Below are 27,462 nucleotides of genomic sequence, written 5' to 3' on the forward strand. Positions count from 1 at the left end.
GGCTGCGGTGGCAGAGCAAGGAGTGCCAGAGCCACTGGGGTTGGTGATGTGGCCATGAAGGCCAAGGGGGAGCAAGCTGAGCCCAGCTGGCACTGGGACAGCACAGCGGCTTTCCTCCCAAAGCCTAAAGCAAAAGAAATAACCTTTCTTCCTCTTCACCACCACATGAATCACCATGTCCTCAGGCTTTAAAGAAATGGCTATTTTTAGCAAGCTGTAAAAGGAGGCTGTTTTGTTTGAGAATGGAAGTGCTAGCTGGTGGGGCTGATCAAACAGCTACTTTAGGAAGCACTTCTAAATATCTAGGTTTTCAAAAAATATGGGCAAGAAGCGAGTGGTTGCACTGCTATATGGGTGCATGGGGCTTCTTACACACATAAAATCTAATTCATCCTGCACTTGACATCAAGGTGGTCATGCTTCAATGGGATGGGGAGAGGAGGGAGGGGAATCACAGGGAAGAAACATTCAAGAGGCAATTTTGTGAACCACTCGTGTCCCTGCAAACTCCCAGAGCAGTGCAAGTATCTGGGACACACTCATGAAGGGGCTCAGAGCCTCCACTCTCACTACACCTGCCACCACTGCCAAGACATCAGGATAATAAACAACACCAGATCAAATATAAATCCTAAGGGCATCCCAAAATTAGCTTCTCCTGAGGAACAAACTCTTTTTCCTAAACAAGCAGAAATGCTTTTTGGGGTGAAGGCAATGAGTAACTTATTATTTATTACACCATTTCTTATATTATAATCTACAAGCAATTTTGCTCTCATCTAGCATTTGTAAATATCTTTGTTAGTTAAATTCAGTGGTCTATCTCTTTAAAATACTCATTCTCATCTGCAGCAATAATCTGAGTCAAGTCTGTCACTGGGTGGGAGTGGAGAACTGGGTTCAGGATTCCCTATCTGGGGCTGAATCTTCCCAAAGGAATAGTTTTTTTTCCTAGTCTCAGCTTTATAGTACAGTTCTTCAAACTCAAGGTATACCAGTTCAATCTCAAAGACTTAATGTTACGGAGCCCACATTTGCTTTCCAGCTGACAGACACAAATGCCTTGAATCTTAGTTCACATTACAAGCGGCATTATTTACTGCTGCTGCTGGTTAAAATCCTGCCTACAAACTGGTTTCTCCTACTCCCACTGTTGTTACTGAATACATTTTCACTTTTGTTTCTTGGATCCTGGAACAAGGTCTACCTCGACTGCTTCTAATTACAGTCAAATGCTCTGATTTTCAGTAAATTATAACACAATTTTAGTCATACAGTCATACTGGACCATCTGCTTATTCCATCCTCACTGAAAACAGAAGAAAGCATTAAAAAAAAAGCTATCTGAACACTGGTTGTATCTTAGCATCCACTTTTATTCAAACTCTTCCTTAGGATGCAGGAGGGATTTTGTTTATTTCTGTGCATGCCAAGTTGCATTTTAATTTAGCCACCCAGCTCTGGCAGAGGAAGAGCAGTTTAGAAATGTGGCAGAAGTTTAGGATGCATCCAATTAATTTTAGATGGCAACTTTATTATTATTGTAGATTTGCAGAGGATTAATGTAATAGTTAAAACTACACATAGTCTTGCTGACTAAAATGAAAAGTCAATAGTCACAGTTTACCTGCCTTCATATGTCAGTTCTCCTGGGAAACTGATTGACAAGAACAAAGAAATATATCCAGCAAAGCTGTAAAATTCTGACATTTATTTACAACAATTTATTGATGTATCATTCTTTAAAGAAAAGGAATCTGTTTATGGCATCTAATGTAATAAAACTGGGAGCTTTATAGCTTCAGAATATATCTACAATTCATCTCACATGAAGTTTGCACTGCAATCTTCAAAAACTTAGATACATGCTTGGTAAACCTCAGCGTCTTGTTACTCAAAACAATTTCTGTAGAAAAAGAAAAGCCAAAATACAAACATGTGAAGAGCAATGATTTGAATGATGCATAACACTTTATTTGCTGACAGTGCAGAAGTCCTCCTCAGAGCTGACCCATTCCTATAATTAAACCCAGGATATAACTCCAGGAGCAATAAAAGAAATGTTCAGAACAAACAATGTCAAAATGTTGAGAGTTCACAAAGCAAAAGTCCTAGCCTACGGTCATTTGTTAGGGGTATTTCAAGTGATTTTGCAACAGTTTCTTCCTCTTAACAGACTGTCCAACTCCAAAAATGCAAACTAAGCCATAAAGATGAAAATTAGCAGAGGAAGTTGAACAGCGGGAATTTTTTTTTTTAATGTAACATTATTTCAAAATGCTTAAACCAGTAACTTTTAACATTAAGAATTTGGCATCTTCTTGCCTCACAGCTGATGAAGTGGTGCAAAGAGCTGGGAAGAGAGCCAATGTAGTACAATTGATGGAGAGCTTTTGCTCTGGTAACAGGTTACAGCCCTTTTGGATTTCACACAATAAAAGGAAGCCTATCCCAAGTTTCCATCCCTCTACCAGCTATCAGGAACACAATCCACACTAATTAGAAATCAAAGGTCAGCAATTTCTACCCAACCCAAGATGGATGGTCAGGCAGGAGAAGCCCCACAAGGGTTCCTTGCTCTTTGAAAGATACCTGGTACACTCAGCCCACAGGAGAAAAACCTCAGCAGTGAACACAAAGTTACTGGCAGAAAAGCCTATCACCTTTTCCATAAAGCAAACCTATGTCTGCATCCTTACTACTCCTACTGCTGTATGTCTCTCCTTGCCCTGGAGATCATTCCTGTGAACCAAAACCAACCTCCAACTGCAACTGGGAGCAGACAGACAAGGACTGCAAGTCAAATGTCTGAGTAACAAGCATGTTGGAAAACACTTCTTTATAGAAGAAACCTGAACAGTATTTACAATTTTTTGGGGTCAGAATAGATCTAAATGGATCAAGTTATAGACACTCCTGTAACTTTATACTGACTGAAGCTCAGAGTACATCTAGCTGTGTAAGTAAGACTGAGGCTCCTAACAGAAAAATGGAAAGACCTTCACAAGGAAATTTGCTCAACTGATGGTGCCAGGTCAAACTAAACTTTGATAATTAACACCTGAAAAGGATGAGACACAAACAGCTACTTTTTCTACTTCCTTGTTGCTTCCATTTAATGTAAGCCAAACCTCAAAGCCTGACTTCTTATTCATGCCCCAATGATTCTCAGATACCAAGGATGAAACTCAACTGACCAAATGCAGGCAGCCAAATCAGAGTTAGCTAGCTGCCTGCTGGTTATAATGAAAAAAGGAAGGTGATGTCTAACTCAGAATGAGAAAAACTATGTCGTGGAAAAGCCTGAATTTCCACCATAGACTAAAAGGACTGCATGGCTAACCAGGTATTGGTCTGAAGACCAGCAAAATACCCATCACCAGCAGATAACAAATGGTCTTCTGGTCTACTTCAGCCTTCAAATAAACCGCTCAAAAAACCAAACAAAATTCTCAAATCCAAAATTATGGGGAGAATAGAAAAAAGGAGAAACTATGCTTCTCTCATCCATCCATGGAGAGCTTCACCTCCTTCCCTCCCTGCACACTCAGCAGTAACACTGGAGTTTGTGTGCTCCTCAAGAACTGCCCTCAGGACAGAAGCTCTTGTGAGTGAATGTCTAGATGACTCAATACACTATGAGCACAGCAGAAGAACATTTTCTATGTTTCAACAGCACCAGATATTAAGAGCAAAAGTTAGAAAACTTCAGTGGTTTTAGCTGGGACTTGTTTCATCTGTACCTTGGCTCCCTTCCACCTTCAGGTTTAGTCCACATCTGACATACTGAGACAGACCAGTATTATCTGGTTTGGAGAACATAGCCTTTAGCCATTAAGTTGGCAAAACTGCACTGAGTTAATCTGCCTCCTCATCAGCCAGGACAGGAGTGCTGCATGTTAAGAAAGGCTCCCCGAAGCAGCACAGCATATCCTTTAATCCCCTGCCTCCATGCAGAGGGCTGCCTTGTCCTGCCTGAGCACAGCCCATCTAACCAAGCCTGGTTTTGCTCTGCCAGAAGGGTCCCATGTGCTCTGAAGGCTGCAGGCTCAGTGTGGGCAAGCGCAGTGACTGTGGTCAAACATGTGGCCTCCATCCTCTTACGGAGAGACTGGATCGACTTCCCCATTGGATCCATGCAGAACATTGCCAACAGGTACAACAAACATTTGCTAGAAAGTGCAGATAGAACAGCAGCTGCTTTGACAGGCCTGAATTAATACCTAAATTAATGACTGAGAGCACAGCCTCTTTACAATACAGTAATTGAATGGTTAAATACTTCAATTCATAAACACACACACATTTGATTTATTGGGCATACTGCCAACTGGAGATTAAGAAACAAAAAGAGAGAAAGACCCCTGGGGTTATGCAAATCCATCATGTATCTCTGGCAGAACTGTCTCCCAAGAATGCTCTACCGAATTTTTAACAGAAGTATTGTCTAAAAAGACATGCCTCGTAAGCAAGCAAAATAGAACAGTATTCATCCATACTGTAAATGCATAATGGCATCCTCCTATGGTTAAGAAAGTGGCCCAGGGTGTGGTGGATTTTTGTTGTTTGGTTTTGGCTTTTCCAAGTATTTCAAAGATGCTAAATGACTGAAACACCAAATTAATATAAGGGCAGTACACTGCAGAACTCTTGGACAATTTTTAAAATAAAGTCTTGAAAGGACTTCACTGCAATTCATGCTAGAAAATCCTCAAGTGCTACAGTGTTTCAGCAGACACCATCATCACCAAGGGTTTATAGAAAAGAAGATGCATTTAACAGCATGTTACTATAAAAACAGACTGGGTGAATTTTTAACTAGGGACCATAATCAAGGCTGCATTCTCATCTCTCCTCTTTGTTACTGGTGCAGCATTCACCATGACAAAGAGCAGAGAGAGAGACATTTTAGACACAGCATGCCCTAAAACATTAGCATTTGGATTTTTACCAAAGGGAGACTCTTGAGATTATGCCTACACTGCAGTTGCTAGCACAACTGCTGCTCTTCTACAAGTCAGCATTAAAGAAGTTCTTGGCTTCAGTGGTTTTGAAGAAGTCCTTGATGAACAGTTCCTAAGTCAGGCAGGCACATGAAGCTCTGCTGCGCAACAGGCTTGAGAAACCAGACAAAGGTTATGTCAGCCACTGCTGAGTTTCCAGTTGAAAGGATGAAGCTTGACAGCTCGGAGTGAACATAAAGAGATCGGCTCACAGCAAGTATGGAGTCCTACCTTTGCACTTTAATGGAAAAATAACAATATCCTCCTCTGATTAGCATCTCAGTCCCTCACAGCTGCAGGAGAGGAAGCAGGGCTCTGACCTCTGCACCAGCTCACTAAAATAGGTTCCTTCCCAGCTTCAACTTACCTGCAGGATAGACTATCAAAAGCAACAAGGTCTCCTGCTCTGGTCTCCAGGCCACACAAAGTATTTTGCTGCCCGAGGTGTTACTCAAGCAATGTTCTTGACTAATGTCAAACACTTCATATTGACAGACTACCAAACACTGAAAAATCTTCACAAGCCAAGTGTGGTGGAAATCCACCATAGAATTTAACTCAAAAGGTTGAGGACCTTTTCAATGTGAAAACCTATTTGACCTATAACTAGGAGATTTTACATCACACAATCTAGCTTCCCAGGCATTTCCACCACTTTTCACCCTGCAATGTCACTGTGCAACTTACTCTTCTTGTAGTTGTTCTTTTAAAATTCAGTAGAAGGTGCACTCTGCCTGCTCCCCTGATTGACCATTGAACCAAGATATGTAAATGGGAAGTCTGATTTTTATCAGAAGAGCAGCAAACCCACTGCAGAGACACATTTTGCTGCCTGGAGCATATCACTGGTATTTCTTCATTGTATTTCAGGGAACAAGTACATGAGCAGAAGCCCCACACTCCAGAAATAAACTTAGCATGTGTCCCTGCCAACACTCCCTTTTGGTAAGTCTGTGCCCTTTTAATGTTTTCAGCTCAATAAAAATGTCTAGGACACCATCTCTTTGCTCAGCAGTAAATGCTGCTGCAGACATGCACTCCCAAGCACCTTTCACTAACAGAATAGTACATAAAACCAAATTCTATTCAGAGACATAAGAAAGTCAAGCAAATGGCACAAGCATGGGCTTTCAAACGGCTTTTCCCATACCTTTTATGTACCAAATGATCATAGCAGTTACTCTGAATCTGTGTGCAGGAATTCTCTTAAATGTCATGGAAGTAACTTGCCAAAATTCAGAAAACAAAATACTCTCACACAGATTAGAGGAAAATGTGCTCTGCTCAGTACTGGAGCTCCCTCAGCTAGTTTTCTGTCATCTTTTTCACACAGGATTGTGAAACACAGTAGCTTGAGTCTTGGAAGCAGCAACTCTGAAATGCTGATTTTGCTGTCACAAGCATGTCAAATAATTTTAATTGATTGCCTCCTTGCTGTCACAGTCCATGCATAGTGTGCTTTTGCCACCTCCAATAATAAGATTATGAACCAACCAGCAGGCAACAGGCTCAAGCAGAGGTACTTAGCCTTTTCCACAATGTGCAACTAAGCTGTGGAAATCCTTGCTGTAAGATGCTACGGACAAAAAGCCAGCATGTTTAAAAGTGATGCATTCCAGTTCATGGAAGAGAAATACAAGAATGGTTATTAAATATGGAAAATTCACCTCCAGCTCAGGAAGTTTTCAAATGGCAAATACTTGGAGCCTGGGAGATAGTGCTGTGGGAGTGCATAACAAACTGTTCCATTTTGTATCTCCTTTCTCCAATATCTTCCCTTGACCACTGTCAGAGACCAGCATCTGAGTTTCAATCTGACTCATTGTATCTGTTCTAACGCTGTCATCTATCTGCAACAGATTGATTCAAAAATACTACTTATTCTTTAAGTCCTATTAGAAAACGGAACCCATTTTCTAGTAGAGATAAGATTTGGCATCCCTCAAACATGGAGGCATTTTAGCTAAACTGGACCATTACAGAAATAAGCATAGTGCTAATCCAGTGTAGATGATGCAGCCCATGTTGTAGAGCTCCTTTGTGCCTGGGTGAGCACATTCCTACACTGCCTGTTCAACACAGGTGGTATCATATAATTTACTTCAGAATCTGAAGTACATTACACTTCAGTTCTTTACTAGCATGGTTTTAGGAAGTCAGTGTTATTATTCCCCTTTTCCGAATGCACCTCATCAGAAGTTTCCTCTATTTAGATTTTAAAAAGGTGAAGAAAAGAAATGCCTAAGCCTTAAAATATAAAGAATATACTTATGACCCTCACTACTCACCTAATGGGCAGATGATGTTTCTTTAGATAGATGGTACTGGAAGAATATAAGCACATATTGGCTATGTTACCTCACCGTGAAAAATTTTACCTAAGCCATTTGCATCAACACTCAAGACAACATCAAAATATTAAAACATGAGCCTGTTATAAGGTTTCTAATTTATAACAAAATCTGTGGCCAATGTTCCTTAAAATTTTAAGTTAATCCTTTGAAAAACTTTTAAAAGAAAATGAGAAGCCCCTTTGGCACAAGCTTCTTGGACAAATGCTTATGTACAATTGATAATCACTGACCATCTTTGTGACAGTTCAAACAATGCAAGGCACACTGATGCTGTTCTCCTCACCACGCCTGGGAAGGGACAGCCCTTCTGGACATCCAAAAGGAGCAATATCCTCCTGCTTTAAGAGAAGCACCTTTTTTTGCCATCTTTCTTTGGCTGATGACTCAAACAGGGAGAATGTGCCAGATGAAAATAAAATCTCCCTGACTAACACGCTTTACCTCTAGCCTAAAGGTACAATTTCCAAGAGCAAGCGCCTTGCTGTCTAAGCCAGGAGTTTAAGCCTATTTTGATTAGTTGACTTGTAAGCATTTTTCAGGAGGTGGCATCCACACCATGCTACTGAAGTAAGTCTTCTTACACAGTCTCCCTGAAGGAATTCCAGAAAAATCATATAGGTGCTAGGGCCACAGATGGAAAACCACGGGTGAGCCCTTTTGATTTTTCACCTGATAGGAAATTCTAAAATGGTCATCAATTAGAACAAATTATTTCTTCAAAGAGTCTTGTTTGCAAAGGCAGGAGACTGTTCTACAATGAGCAGGGAGCTGACACACTGTTTTACATTCGATTTGTCTGGGAAAGTCTGGGTAAGAGACAGACAGGGGAAAGGGTTCATTTCAGTAGCATGTTTGCAAGCCACCAACTTGCTGGAACGACCATAAGAATTCTTGCAGCCAGGCAGTTTCTTCCCCTTTCTTCTTCTCTTTTTTTTTTTTTTTAAGTACATTTTGCATCTTAAGCTGCATCTCACCAAAGTGAGTCATTAGTGAGATACAATCTCCAAAACACACTGACTTAATGCAGCTGAGCTGGTGGTAGAAGACCTAAGGTACAAATGTATTTTCATGATATGCTGATTTTCAAAAATGAAGACTCCTAACTGTTAGAGAAGATTTATTGCATGCAAATACGGGACTTGTCCAGAGATAGATCAGCTATTCCGGCTCTCTCCAGCCACCCAGGCCAGCAGATTGACAGAACTTCAGATTTACCCTCAGCCTCTGTTGGCAGGTGCTACCATTTTCTCAGAATACTGCTACACTTTTACTAAGAGGGCTTTTGCTACAGTTTGGTGATTTAATGACTCTACAAATAAAAGCAACAACAACTAATAAATAAATAATAAACTCACTTATTTTATACCCTGCTTGAATAACAACTTCTGTAGCTATGAAAGAGTGATTGACATGCACTGACTGCATAATAAGTTTCTCCACTGCCCTCCAGTTGACTTGCCCTTTTTCTTAATGAAGTCACCAAACCCAAACTGAGACCTTTTCAACAGACTAAGCCCAGCTCCTAAGAGACACATTCACAGCCTTTACTTGCACCAGCCTTACCTCTATACGGACACAGGCGAGACAGTGCAATTTTTTGTCCAACTTTTCTGGGAAACAAAAACTGACGCCATAGACATACCTTCTCAAACAAGACAAATTAATCATTTGGGATGGCTGGATGCTGCTTCTATGCATTCATGAGGCACTGCTTAACTCAAAGGAGTGTCCCATACAAAACAGCAACAGCACTGGATAGTCAAACTGCTTTTGCTTGTACGGCAAGTTTCTGCTGGATAAATAGGTCAAGTAACTACACCTTTATCTAAAACCTTTTGCATAAGTGGCCTGAAGAGCAGGGGCATGGAGGGAGACCCTCCTTCCCCTCCCCATTCCCTTCTTGCTTTTCTAAGCCATGTGTGAAAGATGTTTCCAGCATACCCTCCATGGCTGCAGCCTGCTTTCCTTCCACTTGGACTCTGCCCTGGTGGAAGAGGCACCAAGCTCCATCTCTCCTGAAGAGCTACAATGCTGGCTGCAGGCTCCTTCAACCTTTAATTACACTGACCTTTTCAACCAACATACCTTGCCTCCTAACTACTTGTCAAGCACCAGCAGAGAAGCGAGACAAGTTTTAAATCGCTGGAATAAAAGTCACTTATTTCAAAGCAGATTCTACTTGAATGACCCCCAATGTTACTACCTCATCCTGTCTTTCCCCACTAACACAAAACTTAAAATACTAATGTAATTGAACAGTTTGTTCAGGTTTTCTGGAGGGAAAAGAAGATTAAAATATCTTCTGAAGCATTAATATGGCATAAAGTAGTCAGGAGATTTTCTGGTTCAACCCTTCCACTGCATTTGTTTGAATGTGGCAACTGCAAAATGTAAAAGTATTATATATATTGGAGAAACAGAACTGAAAAAAATCTCAAAAAACAAAACACAAGAAAGAACACAGAAGGCCATGTCTGATTCTAGTGAGATGCATGAAAGCCTGTCTTCTAGATTTCATAGGAAGAAAGTTACCAATCAAATGGAACTGTTGACTAATGAACACCCAGCACTTCAAGTGTTCTTAAAGTATTATGATATCTTCTACCACTAGGGATTGGAAGTTTCCACCACAGGATACTAACACAGTCCCAAATCAGAGTTTTCTAGCCATAGTGGTCTAGAGTGAAAATGGCTGCAACTGAATTAAAGAGGACTTAAAAAACATGGGTGGGCAACAGCTGCCACAACATGTAACGAGTGTTGCAATCAGCTTTAGGAGGGAACTGAATGAGGGGAGAAAAATGTGGTGCTTCAACTTTAAATTCTTATTTAGAGTGTGTTGTTGTCACCTTATTACTAGACAACAACTGAGACAAATGGAGAACTTCAGCATGTTTCTATCTCATACACACATCAAGCTGTGTATAATGTGCTCAAGCACCTGAAGTCCAGCTTACAGAGTTAGTAGTATGGGTCCTTCTCTATAAATAGTTGCCTTCATTTTCTAACTCTAAGCCAGATATCGCAGTCGGGCAACCAGTGCTCACTGGAATAATCACATCCTGATGCTGATTTCCAGGGAGGCACAAGGCTTGCCCTCCCTGCTGAATAGCCAGTGGGTATTTGCATGCAGGCAGCACGTTGACTTCAGGACACAAAACATATTGTAGTAAAGTAACATTTCAAGTGCTCTTCCATGCTGGATGAGATCCAGCTGGTGTCAGGTAGAATATTTAGACAGCATGTAGGCGCTCCATTTCATTAGAGGTCTAATCAAATTTCTAAATGCTAGAACAAATTACTATTTCCACACCTCTCATCAGCAATGATGGTGCTTTACTGAGAGGAATGTCAATCAACTCAGACGGGAATATTTTTTATTTTTTTTAGTTAATAGGCATAATTACTTTAAAACAGATTTAGAACCATATGGCCAAAAGCCCTCCAGATACATTTAGACAATAATGTAACTATATTCCCTTTACCACATGCTACAGCAGGAGATATTAAACATATTTACAAGCATGTGCTATTAAATTAGGTCCAACACTGTTAAGACACTGTCTTATTAAACAGTTTTTAACTGCAGAATTCATATGGAGGAGAGAACATATGCTAGCTTTCAATTGTTTTGTTAGAATCAGCCAGAGCAAATCCAATGCAATAATAAACTGCCCAAAGACAAATAAATGATGATTTTGAGTAAGCAGCTGTGTACTGCTTTGAATGGTTTACACCAAGACAGCTTGTATTCCTTCAATGTCATGAACATAACTTTTACTGAGGTTATGTGTGAATACTCAGAAACATGAATTTTTCATTTGAAAATGTTAAGTGAAGTCATTCTTGCCTCCATTCCTCCTTTCTAAGGAACAATTTTAATCCATCCCATCAAGTGTCAAATGACTCTGAAAGAATTTACATTTCCCTCCAGTTTCATGACAAAACTAATTTGAAATTTAATATGCTTTAAAACAGATACACAATTACTCATTTTGATTTCAAACTGCAGCAATTGAGACATATTGACTGCATTTATGACTTTATTGCTCATTCTGAATAGATGAAAACCTGATTTTCAAGTTACCTTTTACTTTTCTTCCAAATGTCTTTTGTACTTGCAGAGGTAACAGAGATCTATGACTCCAAAGAATTCTCATGAATGCGATTCCTCCTGGCTTTCATATACATTAACCTAACATTTGTGTATGTTGGAAGACTTAAACCAGAAGCCAAAGGGTGGGCCACATACTGACCACACCATATTCCCTTGTGTTAAAGACTTATTACTTCTGTTCCAGCCTACTCCCAGCACATGAAGCCAGGAATACTTCATCTTGCACTCCATTATTATTTTTTACCACTTGATTGCCTGAGGAAGGGGACTGCAGGTAGCCTCACACTATTGCCAAGTTCAAAAGGTTGGGGGCTGTGCTCAGAATCCATTAGAAATCCATTGCTAGTCTAACAAAACAAGGTGCTTACCTTAAGAGTAATATGAGAGTCATTAACAACAACAACAGAAGGTGTTCAATCACGAGGTTGTATCTGTTTATTTATCTTATCCTAATTCAGGTAACCAGGGACATTCAGGAAAGAATTAAGATATCTTGCTAGATTAAGAGCACTGACTTCTGTCTCTTATCTTGAGCACCATCACTTACACCCAATTAAGCCTCTCCCTAACTTAAGCCCATCACTGCCACAAAGATTATGCCCTACAAGAAAAAAGCACATGCTTCAAAACACCTTCCTCTCAATTTAAGAAATATATGAAAATGAAGATATTTGAATAAATCATTGGTTGATATGGTCTGTAACAGGAACAAAACAGTTTTTCAGCTTCATAAACACATAATATTAACTATAATCTATACCAGTATTTTGCCCCAAGTGATAGTTATCTAATGTCTGATATGCAAGAAGCATCCTATAATAAAAATTTAAAACTAGTGATTAAGAGAGACATTTGAAATTAATACCCCTTGATCATGGCCTCCCCTATTATCAGTAACACTGGTCTGCCCAGAATAGCATACCAAGAACTGCATAAAATTTCTTGAACTATCTGTGATGTATTTCACAGACTGACTGAGGGAAACAATCAGAAAAAAATTGTTTGTGGAGAGTATCACTACCTCCCTGTAATGGCATTTCACAATTTGACTCATCTGCATTATGTTCCCTATAGTAGAAGCTACTATATTACTTCTACTCAAAGCACAAAGACTACCAGGCTGGGCTGCAGAGACAACAATGGGAAGCACCTCTGCATACAAACAGGAACACCTGCAAAGAACAGAGAAATTAAACAGCATAAATTATTTCCATACAGCCTTTTCCAAAGATGATGAGGTGCAATTTCTCATTAACTGAGGTCTCCCTCCTGACAATTCAAATTTCTTTTCTATTGAAAAAGCCCCATTTCCCCCCCAGTCCATCCTGACCCACTTAGACAAAAGCCAATATTCAGCCCGGACACGCAAACTATGCTTGATATCCCTGATTATTCTTCAGCCCTGTAAATGGAAATCTGATAATAAAATCTCCAGACCCCAGCTATGCACAGCCAGGGGAGAATTATACCACTATCTTCTCTCTCTCAAATTTCCCTAGCCAGAAAAAAACTGTTCAAATAAAGAACTAAATGAGTATCAGCAGCTCCCTCACCAATGTGGGAGAGGGGAAAAACCAAGGATGCTTAATGAACCATATTACTTTTTTCAGATTTCAAAACACTGCCATTTAAAGAGATGTGAGATTTGAAGCCCTAATTAAGTAATATGCATAAATTTAAAGCAAATGTTCACAGAGTCCACATCTCCAAACCACAGCCTGTGATTTGGCTAATGCAATGCTCCACTCCCACCAGCAGAAGTCTTAGCAGAGGACAACCTCCACACTTGGCTAACCCACTCCCAACGCTAAACCTCAAAGTTTCTTTTGAAGAAAATCCTCCTGCCCACTTTTTTTCCTTTCTCACCTCCATTCCCTCCCTGTAATTCACGGAAGACTGTGTTTTTGCTTTTGTTTTTTAAAACAAAATGACTGTTCTAAATGAGCATGGTTGCTATGAGGCCACTTCTTACAGCTTTTCATTGCAAAACAGCGTCGTTCACCAGAGGTTCATTTCGCTCATACCACTCTCATTACAGGTCTAATGAAAATTTAATAGTTCTGCCATCTCATTTTCAGCCAGTAAAACTAGGAAAACACAAGGACATTTCTTTACAGTAGTTTTAAAGGCAAAAGTAGGAGAACCCAGGCAGACTCAGGACCAACATACATGAGCAAAGAGCAATATTGCCCTTTGATTTAAGGACACAAAGACAACACAGGGGATGGGAGAACAATCAGTTAAATGGATCAGATTCTGAAAAGATACAACTTATTTAAACACTCATTAAGACGGGGAGAGAGAGAAACCAGTCAACTCTGGATTGTTGCTGCAGGTATTTCACAGGAAAGAACCTTATTCTTAGTTGTTAGTTTGTTGGGAGTTTTTTTATCAAATCTTTCAATAAAAAGTAAGAATTAATGATGAGAGTGAGGGCCATGTTGCTATCAACTTTAACCGCCCTAAAAAGTTTCGTTTGTTGCTCTTGGTTTACAGCTTTTCATTTTTGGATCCTAAAAATTCCATCTTGTCCCCCCAGCTGTGCATGCAGGATTAGTTGGAGGAGTGACCTGAGCTGGTTTCACCATGTTTCACCAGTGCTCCAGGGGACTGGAAGACACAAACACTGAAGGCAGACACAATGTTTTACACAACAGAACCGTTGCTAAAATTAGAACCAATGCAAACAGAGTTGATTTTTCGTTACAGACTTTGCAAATAATTTTGAGAACTCCTTTAGGAATAAACACATTGGAGATTTAATGCCATCTAAGCAGCTTCTCACATCCCCTACAATGTGAAGAGAGATTAAGAGGCATCAAACTATAGAAGACATAATTTGATTTTACAAATTAAGATTCTCTGTGACAGCCAAGGTTTGTTGATGAGATTTCCACAACCAACTAGACTATGCAACTCAACAAAAAACCAGAGATGTTACATTGTGGAAAACGCAGAGTGTTTTCCAGGCAAAAGCATATCAACTTTGATTTGCCTATGCTCAGAATAGATTGAACCAGGTTGACTCCCCTCAAAATAGCTGAGATATCCTTGAAAGGCCTCTTGATTTTTACAGTGCAGGTAACAGCATCTCCATGCATCTTCATGACTCATGGTGACACATATTTTAGCTTACACAGGCCTGTGAGACCTGACATTAAACTATTTTTGGTTCACTTTTGGGCTACTTTCTTACTTACCCACACAGAACAGTACTGTGAATGAAAGTGTGTCTTCTTTTCTTTTTTTTTTTGGATATGACCTCAACTCCCTGAGCCTAGGCTAGTGCTATTGTAAGCACCACATCATTTAATGACGTTCACACATATTTCTATCTTAAAAGCGGGTGCTTTTTTTGGCAGCATCAGACCTAGAACAAACTCTTCCAGATCCTCATACCTGTGGACACTTCAATTTTCCAGCCTAAATGTATTTATGACCATATTACATCCATCTACTCTTGAGCTAATTTCTCCTCGCTTGCTCTTAGCATGAGATATATTTATAGACACTGATCATATCCCCTCTCAGCCTTTGTTTCTGCTGGATTAAAAAACCAAACTTTTTCAGTTTCCTTCTGCAAAATCAGCACACCCTTTCTCCCAGCACCCAGCCAGCTCCCCTCTGTGCCTGTTTAATTAGGGTCTGTCCTTCCTCAGCTTCCCTCCTCTTCAACACCACAGCCCAGCAGGGTGATGGTAAGGTGCTGGTCCTCCTGCATCGATGCCCTTCTCCCTGCTCCTTCCAAGGAGCTGCTCTTACTAAAAGTGATGAGCCACAAAAGCCAAGCCTGCAACTCTCACATTTCACACCACTGGATTTTACACCACTTTAACTATGCCATGCTCAAGATCTCCCAGCTCTCCATGAAATGTCCCTCTCTCCCTGGACCAATAACATTTATCACCTGTATCGTCCTCTAAGCACAGACTTCTCCTTTCAGCATGGCTCACTGTAATTCCCATTCTCATCAGTTCCCAATCACTGTAATTAACAGTAACAGAAAAATAGACAAACAGTGTCATATCAAAGGTCCCTCCCACCCAGCAACCTGTCATCACCAATGGGGACAATACGATACACATAACAGCCAGGAAAGCATACAGAAACTACACTGAGGTGTTGTTATTTCATATTTACATGTGTTGTTTAATTTTTCTGTTATGAGTTTACCCAAACAGTTTTCAAATCCAAACTTTTTGATATATAGAATGATGGCAGCAAATACAAACATTTAATTTGCATTGACTTGCAGTGTCAAGTTCAGCCTTTGATGTTACTTCAGATGTTTAATGATTACAGTGCAGTTTTAGTCCATTCAAAGTTTTTGGAAGAGGACAATCTAGCAGCTGTCTTATCAACAGAAGACCATTATCTTAGTCTAGCATGACCTGCTTCTGGTGATATCACATCATAATATTTTTTTCATATTTGCTTTAGTAACTTTGTACAGTATTGAGAGTTGTACTAAAGAAGGAGACAGGCACGGGAGGATGAGGAGCAAATTATGTCCATCATTTTTATGCCTATTTCTCCTCTCACCCCTGGTTGGGTAGGTCTATAAATACCAGGAAAGTTCTGGATTTCATATGCCTTTATGCTGCACTCCACTGGCTCAAGCCAGGAGGGTCAGCTAAGTCGGGTCCACTTCCACCTTGCCAACACTGAAGGTTGCTTTTAAACCACACTCCCACATCACACATCCTGCCACTGCCCTTCTATCTCCCTCACTGAAATCTAACACAAACCAAATATTTAATCCTGGAACCAGGCTTATACTTTTCCGTCCTACCAACTTGTACGTACACGTAAAAGAACCTTTTACTTCACATACTTTGCAATTTGCAACCAAGCTTGAACAGTTGGCAAATCCTCCCTCTTCCTACATTTCCTGACATATCAGGATTTTTCCATCCCCTGAAGACTTTTTGCTTATTCCTAAAAGCCTTCCTGAATCAGTTATTTATCCAAAGAAATACTGAGCTCTTCCTATATAATATTCTCTTCTTTCTTGCTTGGGATATTGGCTTTGTTTAGGCAGGAAAACCTCGGGTTTCCAGGATAACACCCTGGAGCTCCCCTGCCCAGGGACTCCCTACATGTTCCATTTCCAAAGGGGAGAACTGGAGCCCTCCTGGTTACTGAAGTGGCAGCAACTCTCAGCCACCTCTAGGAAAGACTTGGCAACAGCACTCCCATGCCTGTTAAGCACTCCTCCCTCCTGGTGTGCCACAGTTTTGTTACAAAGGCTGCCCATCCATCCCATGAACCAGAGCTACTCGTCCTGCTTTGGTCATGCTTCCATTTATTTTAAACTGATCAAAAGCATTCGCCTTGTTTCTGTTCAACAAGCTCACTTACCAAACCCAAGGCAGCATCACCTATGACTGGTTGTCCTTTCTTTGTTTTCTCCTAAACCAAATAATGATGCGGTTGTTGTATCTATGACTGTCTAAGCCCTTCTGAGTAGCAACAACTGTTCTGCAAGTAGATCTGATTATCTAAAGAGTACCATAAAAATAAACCCAACTGGAAATTGAATCCTTTTAATATGAGAAACCTTCTTCATAGGCAAATTCAACCCATGAATCCTTAGCAAGATTCTCAGTGCTGCCCTCACAGAGCTTTCCATAATAAAATCTAACTTTGTTTAAGCTGAAATTGGATGAAGCATAAAGTGCTACATCTAGCTTTTCCTGTTTCCCAGGTGAAAGAGAAACTTACCTTCACCCATGAGAATCCAAAACCTGCTAGACTCTTGCAAATTTCATTATATGCCACTGAGTTGAAAGCTTGCTTTGTCCCTTATGATTTTGACAACAGCTCTACCTAAACTGTGAGCATTCAAATGACTTCAAATAAAAATTTAAAACAAAGGAGGGCAGAAGAGATTCAACATGTTTCAAGGCAAATAATTTTTTCCAGTATGCTATCACATGAACATTTAAAAAAAACAAACAACCCAATATCATCAAAAGAACAGATGAGGCAGCACTTATCTGAAGATTTTACTCTGAGACTCAGGTTAAACTTGCATCTCACTTCTATCAAGTGTTTTGCTTTTTTTCCTCATGTTTTCTACTTGCATGCTTGCCAATGAGGTGCAAAGGTTAAAATTTACAGTGATTTTTATTACACCAACTTTTAAACAATGACAGATGTAGTCAGAAGCTTTGCATTTCTATTTTTATTGTCCAGCCTACAACAGAGATGGAATGATGCTCCAGTACCACCACTGAAAGCACAGAACACCTGTGTTTCAAGAGGGTTTCATGGGCTGTCGCTCAGATTCTTTATTCTTCCCCAATTTTCTATGGTTGAAATGACCACAGCCAAAGCAGAGCAGCACTAAGTTGACTTCCTCAACAGACCCAGCTGGGTTCCTATGTGTCACCATCATCCCTAAACTACTTTAAATAATAATAAAAAAATAACAATAAATCAAATCCAGCAAGTTTCCCATTACCAGGAAAGTGCCATCTAACCCTCTCCCCACCTCCTACCTCCCCCACTGGTATTAAGGAGGTATACAAAAAAAGTCCTACCCAGCAGGAATGGGAATACAATTTTTAAAAAAATCAGTAACTTTAATTTTAGATCTACAAGTGCTGCCAAGCACCACTTTATTTGTCAACAAAACATTTTGATTATTTGGCAGAACAAAGCAAGCTCCCTCCCTGCTTGTTCTACAGACATATTTGGCACTGGTTAATTTGTATGTCTTTAGACATATGTCAAGTCTGAAGCTGTTTCAGGCTTTAACCCTGTTTTAAGTACTTGTTTTTCTTAACGGGGGAACAGCAGCAAGCTACAGCCAAGAAGGATTTGGTCCTGCAATGAAATGGTTAAAACTCAGACTCTGCTGATGTGTGCTTCTCTGATCCATTACATTTCTCGCAAGCTGAGCTAAGAGCTGAGCACCAAGTATCAACTGTAATATGATCCAAGAGTTTATGGAAAAAATAACTGCACATACCAAGCATGCACATTTAATAAGATTTTGTTTCCATTAAAATATTCAAGAAACATGATTTTTTAAGATCTGCTTCTCTCTCTGACCGATTTTTAACATTTCTCCTCCCCCTCCCCTAAATACACACCTCCTTTCCAAAAACCAAACCCTTAAAAAAAAAAAAAAAAAACGGGAAGAAAGAAAAAAGCAGTCCTACTGCAGGGAAGAGAGGCTTGAAAAACAACTTTGATTGGCACTTGGCCTGACCCACAGAGGAAGAAAAACAGTTTTTGGACAAAGAGCGCAAATATTTGAGCTCCTTGACTTACAGGCTTTCTTAGCATTTGCAAGAACCAACCTGGAGCAAAATGTGCTGGGAGAGATTGAATTAAAATAAAACCAAAACCGGCATCGCGTTCATCTTGGGCGCTCGGAGGCTCGGCGCATTTGAACAGCTCAGCAATTTTAATTCATTTGCACTGGACAAACAAAAAGCACCTCCACTAATGCTCCCCGCGAGGCAGATGTCGGGAGCAGGGGGCGCGGGGACGCGCAGGGAAGCGCCCGGCACTGCGGGGATGGGGTCTGGGGCACTGGGGGGCGGGGGGCTGCCACTTCTTTGCTGCTTTTCTTACATTTCTAAGCCTCGCATCTCAGATCCTCCCTCCCCGGCACAAAGACTTGACGGAGATCGCGGTGATGAATTTCGCCGGCGAAATACGTGGATAATAAACTTTACGAGCGCGGCCGGGCCCCAAGCCAAGCCAAGCCCCCCCATGGCATCGGGGAGGCCGAGTGCCCCCCAAACCCTCGGCATGCAGGGGACAGCCTGGGACAAGGGCCAGTGACAGCCGTCCCAAGGCGGTCGGGGGCGATGGGGGCGCGGGACTTGGCACCCCCGGGCTCCCCTCGCCCCGCACCCCTCTGCGCCCCGACCCCGCGCTGCCCGGGCTCTCCCCTCCCGGAGTGCCCGCATCCCCTGCCTGCCTCCCTCCATCCCTCCGCCCCACTGCTGCCCTACTGCCCATCTCCCCTCTGGCCGTGCATGTCCCACCCCGCCACGGCTCTGTCCCACTGCCGCTCGCTCCCCCAGTCCCCACCACCAGCCTCTCTCGCAGCTCTCGCCGCCTCGGTGCGGACGCCCCCCGATACCTGTCTCGGCACCTTCCGGCAATTGCCGCACACCCGGTACTGCCCGGCGGCGGCGGCAGCGGCGGCGGCGCTGCCCACGGGTCCGGAGCCGAGGCGGTTCATGGTGGCGGGGATGGCGGCGACGGCCGGGCGGGACGGGGAGGCCCAGGACGCTCCGCGCCGCTCAGCTGCCCGCGCCGCCGGCCGCCCCCATCCCCGGCCGCGGCCCCAGCGCCCGCTCCGCGCCGCCGCCCCCCGCGCACACCCCCGCGGGCCCCGCCAATCCGCGCCGCCCGCCCCGCCCCCCGCCGCCGCCGCCGGCCAATCGCGGCGGGCCGTCCGCCGCCGGCCAATGGGCAGCACCCGCTCGGGCTCCTATCTCCGGGCAGCCTGCGGGAGGGGGTGGGGCCAGGGGCGTGGCCGGCGGCGTCTCTGGGCAGCCTTGGGCGGAGGGGGCGGGGCCTGCTCCTCGGCGCGTGCCTTCCGCCGGCCAATAGGGTGGGCGCCATGCAAAGCAGGCCCCGGGGCCACGCCCCCAGGGCCGGGGTCCCGGCTTGCGCCGCGGCTCCCTCAGGGCCGGGGTCCCGGGTCCCGGCTCCCTCAGGGCCGCTCCCTCTCCCCCCGGAGCGGCGCCGAGGGTCACGGCTTGGTACCGGTGTGATGAGGTGCCGGCCTCGGCTCCCCACCCCGGGGCCAGACCCAATCGGCGGCCATCGGCATCCTCATCCTCCGGAGGCAGCTCAGGGGCGGGGGGCGAGCTGCTCTCCGTGCCGGAGCGGCGGGGTGCACATGCAGGGACACGGCCGCGCTGCTGCCAGGCGGTGCAGGATGAGGTGTTTGCTCTGGGGAAAGCTGGAGCACGCATGAGAGAGAGAGATTGTGTGTGTGTGTGTGTGTGTGTTTGCCTCAGGTCGCCGGGATTGTTAGGGATGATGAGTCAGGTTTTCTAGGCTCCATGCTAATGCACGGAGATGGAGTGTATAATTAGGACAGAGGCAAATCTATTATCTGCAGCCTCGGAGAGCTGGGGTATGAACGTCTTTTTTTTTTTTTTTTTTTTTTTTTTTTTTTTTTTGCGTCACGGCATCACTGCAGTTTCCCTTGCCTGTGCGCTCTTCAGCTTTTAAGTGCGCGCAGAGGAGCTTCAGCATAAGCAGTCCCACGGACGTCAATAAAAGTTCATTAAATATCGAGCCTTATATAACTCTTGTTTTGAAAGATGATGATATAGAAGGATTTTGGTTTTTATTTTTTAATGGGAACAGAATACCATTACTCTAGAAAATTTCTAAGCAGATTTGGGGTGTTACATTGTTTTCAAGGTTTCTCTCGGAGAAAGAATTTTAAATCAACTACTTGAGAACTGTGATTTGCTTTGCCTGGGAATACTTTCTATTTTTACAAAATGAAGCGTTGTATAATTTAGTCGGCTGGCTGGCTAAAAAGGGCACAATGCAATTAGCAATTTACATATCTTAAAGGAGACTGATTGAACCTAGATCTGTCTTTGAGAACTACCGACAAGTTTCTCAGATCAGACTTTGCCACCATAAGTAAAACCACATCCAGAGAAACATTCTCCTCCATCCTTTCCCTTCTGTCCATTTGAAAAGGAATCTTTTCCCCAGGCAGAGCAGCCTTCAACAGCCGGCCACTCTTTGGACTCCGCTGCTGGGAATGCATCCAAGTGTTACAGGCACAGGCAGCCATACAAAATGCTTGGAGAGGAATATATGGAAGGGACTTGGGTTTTGTTGTTTTGGGTTCTCTTTTTTCCCCCCAGACGGTGTACTAGAAATGGCATCCCAACATGAGAAAACTCTTTGCCTGAGTGCACATACTTGCTGTGCCATGTCTGAATCCCACACACTGCAGCATGGTACTATTTAAACCAGGGGAGAAGGGTAGCCAAACAGGTTAGTTTTCATCATGTAATCTGAATGTAATGCTAAAATTTAAGTAAGCTATGTGAATGATGGTGAATAGCCTTTTATTTCTTGCCGAACTCCATGATAATGTTAATCTGAAATGAGAATTTTTCAAAGATGTACAGGATCAGTGTTGTTAAATCACAAGCAAAGAGGAGTTTACTCTTCAGCTCAAGTAAAGTCACTTTGAGTCACTTGCTGTTAAAGTGTCTGGCTCAAAAATGAAACTCATTGGCAAGGGTGGTAGCATATTAGTTTGAAAAACAGGTAAGAGAAAGATTTTGGCTGTGTTACTCCTAATATTTAAGATCAGAACATTTGCAAATACTCAGATTTCAGTAATAGCATCCATTCATTTATTTTATATCCACAGTGGCAAGTACACATGACTAAACATTCTTAGAAACCTGGTTGGATCCCATTCCCCTGCTGAAATTATTTCTGCCTTGTGACAACTTCAGATCTTCAGCATAGTCCATTAAATCCAGGAAAATTTTCCATTAGCCAGGTGTGAAAGTTAGGCTGACTTGTAAGGCAGGTTAAAATTCGAGAAATTTGGTATCTAGTCTCTGTTCTGCCGCAAATGTCTTGTGAAAGAAAGCAGGACATGCATGCCTAGATGCTTAAGTATTTGGTTGACTAACCCTTAATTAAACAAGAAGCACTTAAGTACCTTTATGGCTCCCAGTCTTGCCTTTCAGTACTTTAGTATCTGAGAAATGTCAAGAGAAACATAAACTTTGGAAGTGTTTCATTGTTTTTGGAAACAATACAGCAAATAGAAGTTGCCTAAAACCCTTTTTTGCCCTCAACAAAAAATTTTATTGGCTATCTTTTCTGGAATTCATTTTTCTGCAATTTTTTTAGGAAAGAGTTTTAGTGCTTGTAGAGATCAGACATATACTTAACGGGGCCAGTGCTTACCCAGTATCAGTCTCAGAAAATTAGTGTAGAGACAATATGACAATTTTCAAAACACCTGAACTCTTTCTAGATGTCGTATTTGGGAATGTACTGCTGGGCTCTGTGCGACAATGCTCCTATAAAACACCATTTTTGTGCTCTGTTTACAGCATCTGCAGAGCCCTGCTACCTGCAAAGGCTTGTGCATGTGGGCCTGGTTTTGAGCTCTTGGATTATTCCATTTTGAGTTAAACATGTGCATAAATTCTCCAGAATAAAAGCCTGTCTTTGTACAGGCTGGTTTCTTGGTGAACACATTCACATTCTTGAAAGTTCTCCTTGTAAGCTTATTGCTTCAACAAAGTATGCAAAAATATCCAGTGCTCCCTTCACAATTGTCTGGCAGTTTTTATGGTTCAACTGTACCTCGCTGTACCCGCTGCTGTGGATTTCCTTCGGTTTTTGCCCAGCTACTGTGTCATAAAGGCAAGCAGAATGCTGAAATTGAGAGGTACTTGAGTTTACAAACAGCATGGCATCTTGACCTGCCTGAAAATTCTACAAAGATTGTCAGTTCTATAAACACAATCAGTTGTCTCTGCTGAGGTCACTTGGACAGGCTGTGAGCTATTGCTGTGTAGGGGTAAGGTGGAGATTTTTTTAAAAAATCTTGATGATATGGAGCACACTGGCTTGAGACCATCACATCCTTTCACAGAGATTACTGACTTGCTGGGATAGACTTGCACAAGTGGTTACTGATTTAAACAGATTTTTATCATCAGTGATCATAACTTTTGCAAAGTTTAAAAAACAAACACTATGATTAATCAACAAGGTAGGAACAAACTTCCAAAGGAAGTAAGGATTACTGGTCTCCCTCCTGAAATCATCAGATGTGTTTTTGGCAGACACATTGCAGCCAGGTGTGGACTGCTGTCCTTGCCGTAGGAGTGGCTGAGATGCGATGGCCTTTGCTAGAAAGTCAAATTTCTCCTATTGCCTTATGCAGCCTTCAAGTTAACACTGTTCAGACAGATTGGCTGAGAGACACGGGTGCATCCAAACACTGAGCTGCCTTCATCCCCCAGAGCATATACCCATTCTGTGTTTTAGCAGTGTGATACCAGCTCTGAACTCCTGCTGAGGCAGCAGTATTTCCACCTGGAATTTGGACAAACTGCATCTCCACTATCTTCCAGACAGCATCACAACCATCTGCAGCACAACCATTCTGTAAGAGAGCTATAAACATGCATTTTTTCAAGAGAAATAATAAGATCATCTCTAGCCTGACTGCACTGACCATATTGTGTGTCCCAGAGCAGTCAGCCTGGTGGCACTGTGCTGTGCAGGTGCTATAAGATGCTCACAAAATCTACATGATCCTTCCCTAAATTATGCACCTACTCTACAAGTGTGCAGTGCTTTTGTTGTTCATACATTATTGAACAGCTTGATGCTTCCTGAAAAGGCTAGATTGACAAGATCAAGTGCTGTAAAATTGTACTTGTTATGCAGTGGAAACGTTTGTTATTCATAGACATCCAGCAGCTTGGAGAGAGGGACAGGAGGGGGCAGCTGCCGTGCAATAGCTCTGACTGGATTGCTGCAAGACTAGAAATCCCATATGGAATTAAAAGATCCTCAAGTTTTGCCCAGAAGCAGGAAGAGAGAGCACACTTGAGCGCCCAGCTCTGGAGCCCTACCCAGCTCCCTGACTGCCACAGTGAAGTGCTGTGATTAAATGAGCTGATTGACACATGTCACATGCCTTACATTTCATGACTCCGTGAGTCATTCGGTAAAGCCATACTGAACATGTACACACAGGCAAATAGATGTAGTTTCTTCAGGCCAAAAATCCAGCCCATTGACATTATGTCAAATGAGTGATAGTCCTGCCTTCATCACCATAATTTTTGTTGCACTGTTCTAATATCATTTGCACAGCATTTATATTATGTTGTTAGGGGAAGGAAGAGCAACAGATAAAGTTTGTGCCCTGAGTGATGTTATGCACACTCTGACACTATAAAATGACTGCCCATCCTTACTATTACACATCCTAATCTGCTAAATGAGTGTTCAGATTGCTGTGTGAGACAGGGAGATGTGATAGTTTGTGGAATTCTTCCTTGAGGGTGGGGGTACACGCCTTTTCATTTGCAAGGTTTAAACCGTAACTAGATAAAGCACTTGAAATTATGTTTATCATAAGAAACAATTATGGCCTGGCCCTGAGCTCAGCAACCTAATAGGCCTTTTTAATATCTGATTTCTTTGACAGAAAACATTAAATCACTACCCAACCAAGAAACTTTTCTCTCTCTTCATGTTCTTCTGTGGTTTGCATGATAATTCACTAAATATATTTCAACATGTTGTTTACTTCAATTCGGCCTTCTGAGACCACACTGGCCAGTGCTGCAAGCCCGTAAATAGGGATCATCTGGAAAAAAAATACTTTATTCTTCAAGTTAAAGTTGGAAGTGTTTCAGCCTGTATAATTTTTGAGAGTGATTCAGAAGGGAAATATATTAAATGAAAAAAAATGTATCTGAAAATCAGGACAAAGGCAGCCTGGTCTAACTCCCTGCAAAAGGAGAATTGCAAGTAATCACTTGTAATGTATTCCTACTAATATTGATGGTAGTCCCAGAAAACAGATTTAATGACAGCAGCAGGACTACCTGTGGGGACAAAAAGCACTCTCTCCCCTAGGACAGGAGTGGAGTTCATGGGGCAGACAGGGATGCCTGGGGACAGGCAGGATGCAGAGCAGGGACAAGTCTGGGTCTCAGCACTGGCTGCACAGCTGCAAGAAAAGGCACCAGTTCCAGCGCTGGAAAGGATGTGCCCGAGGTCTCATCCCTCTCCTAAATATGTGTGCCTGCATCAAAGATGCACTTGTGACATCTCTGTGAGATGTAAGAGTCTCCTGGCACTGTGCACCAGTGGCAAGATTTCCTCAAGAAGACAGAAATGCTACTGGCCTTTGGGTGGAAAGTGGGAGCTTCTTCCTTGGCTCCCAGCTACAGTGCTGAGTATCATCGAAGAGCACAGCCTAATCACAGCTATGGAGGTCAGGCTGGGGAAAACACCTCGAGCTTTCCTTTTGCAGCCATGAGGCCAAGAGTTCAAAAGCCAAGGAGCCAGAAGAGGGCAAGCAGGAGGCAGCTGGCTGGGGAAGAGAACTGGAACCTGGGTGTTTGCTGCCTGTTTCCTCCCACTACTTTGGCTCAGTTTTGTGCTTGGCCAGTGCAAAGCATGCAAATGTCTTTGTCTGACTGAAAAACTGTAATGCTTCTCAAGCAGCAGAACTTGTCTGTTTGTATTTTGCAAATGAAACGTTTGGTACAGCATGATGCCACATTAAGGAAGGAGCTGATAAGTGAAATTAGTTTCCTGTATTCACTGGCAAAGTTATGACTTTCATTATTTTCAAATACAAGATACAAATGCAAAAAACCAAATACAAAACTTAGCAGCTGTTGGGATATGGCACATATTTTAGTTCCATTTTTCATTGAAACCCATGAGATATGAACATAAATATGTTGGAAGATCAGACTAAATTATGGCAGAGTTTTAGTCCTTGTTTTTAGACAAAGAAGAGCTGAAGTGCTGAAAGATATGCATGTGTTATGGACTTGGCTTACTTTTATTTAAAAAATGTTTATACCCTATTTTGTTATTTTTCCAATGGCTACACCCTGAAAAACCAGAGTGTCAGTGCAAGTGGGATTTTCTCAGAAGGTACCACACTTAGAAGCAATCAGGCATGTGAGTGGAGGCAGTTAGCACATGGGATCTTCCCCAGCAAAATCAGCTAAGTGCTGAAGGTTTGTTTGCATGGTGTGTTTTCTTCTTTCATTCATCTCTGTCTGGATGCTGGGGACGTTCTTGGACAGGAGAGGTGTTGAGATTCAGCCTTAAAGAAAGACCCCTGCAGGGGAGTTGGCTGACTGAATCAGCAGCACAATTTGCCTGTGCAGAGCCTCACAACCTGCTAACCTTGGCAGTTCTGCCTCCCTCCCTCCTGCACAGCTAGGCAGTGCCTGCTGTGATACACCAAAATGCAGCAAGCAGGATGGGACTGGCCATCTGGCACTGCAGAGCAAGAGAAAAGGAGCAGCAGTTTCCCTGGGCCAACATCAGCCAACTCCTTTCTGCTTCTACCTCCTCCAGCCTGCTGGTTGTCTGCCGCCGGAAACATGGAAATTCATGACTCCTGCATGTATATTTTAATTTGAAGGCTCCCTGACCTATTTCAGCCCAGTGTCAGTCTGAAAGGAAAAAGGGTGTAATCAATGTACCTTGCTCTGCTGGTGAAATCCTGGCAATCACTGCTTCAGTGCTGGGCCTTCTGAGCTGCAAATGGCAGAACCCAACTCCTGCCTGGGCAAATAAATGAATAATAATATGGGTCATTGCATCTCGCTCTGCTAACTTCCAGATACATCTGGTATAACTGAACCACAGGCACACAGACCAGACTATTTGCTATGGCCACTCAAGCATTTATATTGATGAAGATTCGTGAGAATACTTGGACAGTAGAAGCAGAGACTGCTTTAGAGGTGAAGTGATGTCATTGAACAGCACAGGGTCTAGGATGGAAAAAAGGATTGTATTTTCACAGCAAGGTCATGTCTTAAGAATTTTATTTGTCCTTATTTCTATTAAAAGGTCATTTTACAGGGAGAAATAACTAATTTAAGTCAGGTTGTATTGCTCTTGAACTTAACCTTCCTCTAGTTGGACTCTAAATCACTGGAAATCATGGATTTTCACGTAAACAGACTTCAGAGCAGCTTCCTTTTTTGCATTATTTGGCTCCCTTGTTTCAGGAAGAGTGTGGACCAAATTCTTCCATGGCACAACCCCAGTTCTAGTACTCTTATTCTGAGAATGTTGGGCCAAATTCCCACTCCCTCTTTTGTCAATATATGTCCAGATCAACTCTGCTATAACCACTGGAGTCATGTATTATTAGCACTAATCTACTGCTGAGCAGAATGCAGCCTCCTCTATAAATATCACTTTGGTGAAGGGAAGTAAGGAAAATAAT

At 42.5% G+C, this 27,462-nt stretch overlaps 1 protein-coding gene across 1 annotated transcript in view; it reads right to left on the reverse strand.

The window, feature by feature from the left end:
- Positions 1–19,698, reverse strand: part of SESN3 (sestrin 3) — a 39,847-nt gene extending 20,149 nt beyond the window's left edge. Inside the window, exon 1 of the mRNA XM_033052550.1 lies at positions 19,579–19,698. Coding sequence (XP_032908441.1) covers positions 19,579–19,680 — 102 coding nt within the window. The 5' untranslated portion in view covers positions 19,681–19,698. The remainder of the gene's footprint in view (positions 1–19,578) is intronic.
- Between the last annotated feature and the right edge of the window lie 7,764 nt (positions 19,699–27,462).

The sequence above is a fragment of the Catharus ustulatus genome, chromosome 2 (genome assembly GCF_009819885.2).
Source record: "Catharus ustulatus isolate bCatUst1 chromosome 2, bCatUst1.pri.v2, whole genome shotgun sequence".
Taxonomy (NCBI): domain Eukaryota; kingdom Metazoa; phylum Chordata; class Aves; order Passeriformes; family Turdidae; genus Catharus; species Catharus ustulatus.